This window comes from Rhododendron vialii, chromosome 6a, assembly GCF_030253575.1.
Source record: "Rhododendron vialii isolate Sample 1 chromosome 6a, ASM3025357v1".
Classification (NCBI taxonomy): domain Eukaryota; kingdom Viridiplantae; phylum Streptophyta; class Magnoliopsida; order Ericales; family Ericaceae; genus Rhododendron; species Rhododendron vialii.
Window position 1 is genome coordinate 14532874 of NC_080562.1, and position 8504 is coordinate 14541377.

Here is an 8504-nt window from a genome sequence, read left to right on the forward strand (position 1 = left end):
AATTACAATATAAATGAAGGTAGTGCCTTGACGGGGCAACTTTTGGTTGCAGCCATGCGTATCCTCGTGCGTTTCGTACTAATTTTCTGAGCCCACTATGATTTCTGATCTGTCCACTTGAGGAGTTAAATGGTTTTTGCAGTTTACATATATGTACTGTTATGGTTCTGAAGTTTTGTTATGTTCTGTTTCTGCAGTTTTGTTAAGTTTTGGTTATGCAGTTTTGGAGGGGGTGTAGTGTGTGTAGCAAGTGCAATGTGTGTTTGTGTGTGTGTGTGTAGCAAGTGCATAGGGTGTGTGTGTAGCAGGTGCAGAGAGTGTGTATTGCAGGTGCATTTTATGTGGCATTGCTACTGCATTCTTGGTTGGACGAGGTGCAGTTTGTGTGTGTGTGTGTGTGTGTGGTTGTGTCCAAATTGTGTCCTAAACTAAAGCATACTCTTACTATTGTTTCACATTTAAATATCGTAATTGTTGTCTCCAAATAGATTTTCGATGGGAAGTGAAGATAAAGATAAGTATTGGGTGGTTTTCGTTGGCCGTAAACCGGGAATATATACAAGTTGGGCGGGCGCAGAATTGCAAGTTAATGGGTATGCGGGGAACTTGTTGAAAAAATACAACACATTAGACGAAGCGGAAGAAGCATTGTTAGCATTTCATGAGGAAAGATACCGGCTTATTCAAGACATGCAGTTAGCTCAAACCAAACATCAATCAAGTAACGGTGCTTCGACATCCACAAGTGCTTTGGAATTTCAACATAAAACTAGTCTAACAATATACTTTGTTGTAATTTTTTTGTTAGGTTTCGTATGTTGTATTTTATTGGCACATCTTTTCGATTCGGAATGAAGTTGTATGTTTCTTTTAAGAATTTGGATGAAGTAGGTTGAGAGGACTGTAAACTATTTTGGAAATGAAGATTGTATTATTTTGAGAAACGGTACTAAATCTCAAATAAAATTACATACTTGCGATTCATAAGAAAGACTACAAATTTATTCGTCAATCCAGTTAGTATCACAACTTTCAATTTATTCTTCCAATGCCTGCCTTAAACTTCGAACTTCTAATTCTCATCAGATACAAAGCAATAAGCCCATCGATTAAAATGGGGAAATTGCATGTCTCGGAAATGTCTCAGATGTCTTTGATCCTACATATAAATGTTAGAAAAACATTATCAAAATTTACGAACCAATACTTTTTACAAAATTGAAAAAAATTTGAACAGTATTTACTCGGACAAATTCATTCCAAGTTTCATTTCCGACCACGAGTTTATTTTCATTTGGATTCCACCCGAACCCAGGACGCCTAAGTATAGCGTCTAGTTTGCGATAATCACTCTTCCATTTTTTGATCTTTCCTTCAATATGAATTTCGTTTATACTTGCTTGAGGGAAAGAAACTCGCATCTCATTTTTTAGAACTTCCAAGTAGGAAGGGCGAAATGCTCCGTCGTCGGTTCGCCAAACCCCCTGATCGACAAGGCTCGTAAGATTTGTCAACAACGTATCCTCCTCCTCCTCGCTCCATGCTCGGCGTGCCATTGAAATGATGAAAAAAATAAAGTTACGAATTTAGGAAATGAAGATGAGATATGGGATGAGATATGGAAAATGAGTTCTATTTATAGAAAATTTGGAGGCAATAATTTGTTGAACCTAATCCTCACATGAGTTCAACTAACACCCACATGTTTCCAACCACCATTCACCATCTAATTTGGAGGCAATAATTTGTTGAACCTACTCCTCAAAAATATTGGTTTTTCACAAAAATCTTAAAATTTTGGTTTTATTAAACCTTTTTAAAAAATGATAACATTTCCTACTTTCACCATTATTAAGTATTTTTTTAAAACATTTAAAAAACGAAATGACAATATTTAATATATTTTAAAAAATTATTATATTAGTTAGGCACATTTTCACCAATAAAATATGTTCGCCACATGTGAATTCACCTAACAAAATTGTTGGACACATTTTTAACTACCAAACAATGTATTTTTCTAACAAATTAAAAATAAACAGAAATCGTATTAACAAAAACACGAATTTTTTCAAATTAAAACTGACTTTTTCATTAATTAAATTAGTACATTTGTTAGTAAAAAAAAATATTACAGCTTAAGTTTGAAAAATTAATTATATTAGTAATTATACATATATAAAGTAATAAGTATTTAATTTTGGGTTTGCACAAGGGCAAAATAGTCATTTGCCAGCTTTTTATATTATCCACCATTTCTAATACCCCTATTTATCCTCCATCCAAACCACGTACTATTTTATCCCCCTTTCTAATACCTCATCCAAACCAATCACTATTTAATCCCCGCTCCATAAACATCACATCAATATGGGTCATCCCTTATTAACTAATACCCCCTACTATTCAATCCCCCCTTCTTATATAATACCTCCAAACCTAATACCTCATCCAAACGAGCCCTAAGGTAAGTAGGAATTAGGATTTGTCATATGTTTTACATCATTTGCTGAATTAGGATTTGTCATTTGTCATATGGTGGCGGCGGCGGTGAGGGTGGCGGCGTTGTAGTGGTGGTGAGTAATTGGGTTAATAGGCGGGTCGGGTTTGATTTTAAATAAATGGGTCGGGTTGGGTATGGGTAATTGAACTCATAATTAATGGGTCTAAATGGGTCAATGACCCATTAAAGACTCAACCCACTTATAATTTGCCCATTTTGACCCAAATCCGCCCATTTAACACCCCTTGTTGTAGGTTTAAGAATATGGGTATCTTAATTGACTCAATAAAGGTATAGGGACCGACGGTCCTCATACCGAAATTGTACCGACGGCTGTGTTGAGCCAGCTCCTGCCACCGGACGACCGATCTGAGCCGTCCAAAAATTCTAAAAAAAAAAAAAAGACGACGAAAAATAGAGTATTTGGATCAAGTACCCTATAAACATCAGATGCCATTGATTGGGTTAAAAGAAAGAAAGTTAAGATTTTTTAGCTGTTACTTTTGCTTACATATGTTTTCTGCCATTCTGATATTTACGCAACTAATTTAAAAATATATATATTGGCAAAAAGAACCATTTTAAAAATTGGTCAGAGAGAGAGTGTGTGTGCATATCTGGAAAAAAGAAAAAGATAATGAACCTGACGTGAATCGAACACGCAACCTTCTGATCTGGAGTCAGACGCGCTACCATTGCGCCACAGATCCCTTAGTTTGTCGGAATAAATAAGATATATATATATATATATATATATATATATAATAATTGTTAGTCTGAACTCCCTTACATGATTATGTGATTGAGTTTTCAATTTGCGGATAAAAAAAAAAGTTTTCAATTTTCTCTGTCCCTAGCATTCTTCTTGATGATATTGCCTGAATTGAATGTTTCTGTTTTGCTTGTAAAAAAAAACAAAAAAAAAAGTTTTGGTGAAAAGTTCGTGACGTGTGTAAATTAACCAAACCACATGGCCGGCTCCTTTCAAAATTTGTCCAGCCTGTTTTGGGCCCTTCCCGGGTCTGTTTTTATGATCGGTACCCTTCATATTTTAGTGACCATCGAGAAAATTAGGCATGCCGAAATTTAATTAAAAAAAAATGAGGTTTGATGCGTTTTCGAAATGAGTTTTTATTCAGTGTTGCAATATTTTTTAAATACATTTCTTCAGAGATAAATACGTCTTCAAAACAGATTAAATGGTATTCGATTAACACAAATTTTAGTGCCTAATGTTGTTGACGAGGTCTAAAATATCAACACTTTCAATCATGAAACGGACCCGGGAAGGTACTTGAAACGAGCTGGACAAGACCGTACAGTCTCTTAGAGGGATTGGAGAGGATCCCGATCCTTATTATTGATAATAAGAATAAATTAAATCATATACACTGCCGGTGTAAATATTTTTTTCCTCCAAATCAATTAGATTGCACCACATCGTCATGTTCTACTAATTGGGACCATTGTTTTGACATGTGGCACAATCTAATTGATTTGGAGGAAAATAATGTTTAAACTGCCGGTGTATATAATTTAATCTCGAGAAAAAATTGTTATGATATCGACTTTGCTTATTTGTACGGATGGTTCCCAAAGTATTTCCAAGATGTCAATTTTGGTCCTGAATATACGAATCACGTCTATTGCATTCCCAACGTATATGATGCACATTTAAATGGTCCCGGAAACTAACTTTGTCCAAATTGACCATTAAAGGCATAAGTATTTTTGGAATTTAGCAATAAATTATCCATTTTCAACCTCTAAACATCTACCCTAACCCTTACAAAAAAAAACGTTAAATACTTTTTTTTAGATGAATTCTAACAATATCTAAAAAAATACTATTGCAATTGTCTATTACTCTATGTAACTTTTAAACTGCATACAAAAAAAATTCAATGCACCCTTTTTCCTGGCGATGCACAATTAGAGAAAATAATAGTAATCTTTTTAATCTCCCTATATGGAGTACTATTTTGTACAAGTGGCCTAAATATATAATTTTTTTTATCTTGCACAGGTGTCCTAAGGGGCTTTTTGGTTAAATAAGTCAATTGGTTTATTTTTTTATTTTTATTTAATTTTTTTTGCATTTGTTAATTTTTCGTCGTTTTATTTATTTATTATTGTATCGTCATGACGAGATGAATCTAAAAAGTAGTAAAAAATTACTATCAAAACTCAATTTGTTTTTGAATAAAGACAAGATAAGCCAATAAACCAAATATTCTGTTTTTATTATAAAAAAAAAAGGTTTTGACCATAATTTTTTACTTTCCAATTGAAAAATGATTTTCACACTCCCTTTTTTACAATCCACTCTTTTTTTGTCTTTATTCACGTAAATTTACAATGTTATACTAAGATGTGTGAAAAGGTCTAATAAAGAAAGGGCAACATAGTAAATTTATGTAAATAAAGACAATAAAAAAATATGAAGAAGTGTGAAAATTTCCATTCTTATCGTTGAGTCAAATTAAAAATTAAAAAAAAAAAGTTACGTAAAACTACAAAAATATGAAAAAATAAATTGAATAACGCCCCTAAATCACCACAGCCCTTTTACATCTACCTTTTGCGCCGACATCTCTCCCCCTCTCTGTCCATCGCCTCCATAGCTACACGACCACGGTGATCTTCCCGGCCAACGACCGACACTTCGCCTATCCTTTCTCTCGACAACCCACCGTTCTGCACTAATCTCTTCTTCTTCCGCAACACGTTCCATTCTAGAACCTTCATGGTAAGCAGTGCGTCCCAGGTTTCAGGCTATCGACCTTGACGAACACCGGCTTCCTCAGGCCTAGTTTGGCAGCAGCGCCGGTGTTCGGCTCTGTGCTTCGGAGGCCATGGATGAGTGAGAACCCCAAAAAAAAAAAACGACGAAGATGGTGTTTTTCTCTCTGACGAAGATGGTGTTTTTCTCTCTGACTTATCACTACCAACCGAGGTGAGTTTTATATGCTTTTCACTTCTATCCAAATACACCCACTACTTAAAGTTCCAATTTTTCAACACAAATCCGCAGCAGGTTGCATTTTTCTTCATTACATCCATCATCGATATATACACAAACATTTCTACCTTTTCCCAATGACCTCACTGCTCAAACGAAGAGCACAACCTTTAAAAATCATCCTCACAAACTCATCAAGCCTCTCTCCGAAGCTCAATCTTATTAAACCCTCCCAAAAACCTAAAAACCATATCCCATGTGAACAATCTAGGGTTCTAAAATGCCACCCTTTTTCAACCCTGTCCTCGAAATTCCCCGAATACGAAATGCCCTCGGTCACGTGGGGTGTTGTTCAAGGGCGAAAAGAGAAGCTTGTCTCTCGTGTCATAATTTGTGATTACTTGAAAGGTATAGGCATAGTCCCAGATGAATTGGAGGACCTGGAATTACCATCCAATGTCGAAGTGATGCGCGAACGAGTCGAGTTTTTGCAGAAACTAGGGTTGACTATTGATGATATCAATGAGTACCCGTTGATGCTGGGTTGTAGCATGCGTAAAAATGTGATACCTGTTTTGGGTTACTTAGAAAAGATTGGAGTTCAAAGGTCGAGGCTTGGGGAGTTTATTAAGAATTACCCGCAAGTTTTGCACGCAAGTGTTGTGGTTGAGCTCGTTCCAGTGGTGAAGTTTCTCCGTGGGCTTGATGTGGAAAAACAGGATATTGGTTACGTGTTGATGAAGTATCCGGAGCTGTTAGGGTTTAAGCTTGAAGGCACGATGAGTACATCCGTGGCATATCTTGTTAGTATTGGAGTGAATCCAAGAGACATTGGACCTATGGTAACTCAGTATCCTTACTTTCTGGGAATGAGAGTTGGGACGATGATCAAACCACTTGTTGATTACTTGGTTTCCTTAGGTTTGCCAAAGAAGATACTGGCTAGGTTGCTTGAGAAGCGTGCATATGTACTTGGTTACGATCTTGAAGAGACTGTTAAGCCGAATGTGGAGTGTTTGATAAGTTTTGGGATTCGAAGGGAAACTCTTGCTTCAGTTATTGCCCAGTACCCACAGATTATTGGTCTTCCTTTGAAAGCCAAATTGTCGACACAACAGTATTTCTTCAATTTAAAGCTCAAGATTGATCCTGAGGGATTTGCTAGAGTCATTGAACGGATGCCGCAACTAATTAGCCTTAACCAGAATGTGCTTATGAAACCTATTGAGTTCCTTATTGCACGGGCTATACTGTCTGAGGATGTTGCGAAGATGGTTGTCAAATGTCCCCAGTTAGTTGCAGTGCCTCTTGGGCTCATGAAAAACAGTTATTACTTTTTCAAGAGTGAGATGGGAAGGCCGGTGAAAGAGCTGGTGGAGTTTCCAGAATACTTCACTTATAGCTTGGAATCAAGGATCAAACCCAGGTACCAGAGGTTGCAGAGCAAAGGAATAAGATGTTCATTGGCTTGGTTGCTCAATTGTAGTGACCAGAGATTCGAAGAGAGACTGCAGGCTGATTATATCGAAACTGAGAGTGCAGGCCCATCATTCATTATGGGAGGGAAATTAGAGCTACCAGGAGGTGAGAATATGTCCGATGTAGATGAGGAGAGTGATGATGAAATACTTTACAGACGCACTGTCTCCCTTTAGCACATTTTTCGTTGTTACATTAAATTATAAATTCAGTTTTTTAAATTTGGTAATGGCCATGCGTTGTTCTTTTTCTGTGGGATTATCTATTCGTTCAATGACGATATATATGCGAGTAAGAAATTCGTTCTTCATTTCTTCAATTTTTGTCTGATCTGCTGCATATACTTGCTTTCGAATTTTGAAGCTTGCGCTGGCCCAATGGACAATCAGATATAGTTCACTTATTTAATAAAGCAGGTATCCATGGCAAAGATCTGATGGATTTCCTTGGTCTAACTTGTGTGTGTATGATTTTGATGATTCTAGTAACGTGATCCTCTCTTCTTTTTCTCTATGCCCTGAAAAGCATGTTTAGCTCTGGGATATGACCTGGAATGGGAGATATGAGTACTTCTCTAGATTTGTTAATGTGCTGCTCTTGCCAACTGTAATCTGCGTGCTTCGGTGTTTGTTGCTTGTCTTTTTGTATTCATGTTTTGTTACATTACCATTGGCTCGTTGTTGGTGGACTGAGTACTTATCATCACCTTCAAGAAACAAACTTGTACTGTTGAGGTGGGTATCCCCTCAATGTGTTTCACCCGACAAACTGTTTTGATTCCAGTAGGAATGTGAGCCCGTGACCTAGTTTAACTTATATTGTTGTTGCTGGTCTTGTACTTGTGATCCCATGGTAATGACTGGATGCCCTTCTATGATACCTTTGATGCTTGCATTTTCAACTGCATTTAACACTGTTGTTCTGCTGAAGATTGCCAGACTAGTTAACCTGTTCTCATGGGAGATATCATTGCATATTAGCAGTTTGGTTGATATTATTTCCCTGATATATGAACACAGCGAGACTAAAAATTTGTTTTGGAGAGTGTTCACCCGACAGACTGTTTGATTACAGTAGGACTGCTGTTTTCCATATGAGATGCTTTTTTTTTCTTTTTTTCCCCAAGCTATATAAAGAACTAGGGTATCGCAGTGGTTGATCTTGCATGCTAAGCCTACTCATATGAAGAAAAGCATGTATTTTCTCTTCACACATCTACCCGTCAAGTGGTTGATCTTGAAGTTGCAGGTGGTGGGTGGGCAGGTGAACTGATGGTCAATCTATTGCTATTTATCAAAGTGTTGGTTTCTAAGGGTGTTAGGCTTCAAAGTTTTTCCTCCCAAACCTTCTGGGAAGGGCCTGTAATATATGTGCGGGAATCATTCAATTGGAACCAGCAGTCACTGAAGCAACTAATTGTAGTATTCCTTTGTGAGTGTTAGATTTTCACATGACGGTGCTATAGATTAAAATTGCCAAGGTTAAGTACCCCTATGAGGTTATTTTGCTACTGCAAAAGAAGTAGAATCCCAGAAAACCTAGGCTCAATTGGACGCGAGA

General features: G+C 36.9%; 2 protein-coding genes and 1 non-coding gene across 3 annotated transcripts; 1 reads left to right on the forward strand and 2 right to left on the reverse strand.

Moving 5' to 3' along the window:
- Positions 1–788: 788 nt before the first annotated feature.
- On the reverse strand, positions 789–1723 carry LOC131329549 (uncharacterized). The gene is made up of 2 exons (XM_058362726.1): positions 1245–1723; positions 789–1159 (listed from the first exon to the last, which is right to left on the reverse strand). Exons 1-2 carry the CDS (start codon positions 1554–1556, stop codon positions 1073–1075), a joined length of 399 nt encoding a protein of 132 aa, XP_058218709.1. The 5' UTR covers positions 1557–1723; the 3' UTR covers positions 789–1072.
- A 1418-nt stretch (positions 1724–3141) lies between these two features.
- TRNAW-CCA (transfer RNA tryptophan (anticodon CCA)) lies at positions 3142–3213 on the reverse strand. Its single transcript has one exon. It is a non-coding gene; the product is annotated as a tRNA-Trp (tRNA).
- Positions 3214–5047: 1834 nt separating this feature from the next.
- LOC131329577 (transcription termination factor MTERF4, chloroplastic) lies at positions 5048–7254 on the forward strand. Its single transcript, XM_058362783.1, has one exon. The coding sequence runs from the start codon at positions 5471–5473 to the stop codon at positions 7118–7120; it is 1650 nt and encodes a 549-aa protein (XP_058218766.1). The 5' UTR covers positions 5048–5470; the 3' UTR covers positions 7121–7254.
- The last annotated feature ends 1250 nt before the right edge of the window (positions 7255–8504 follow it).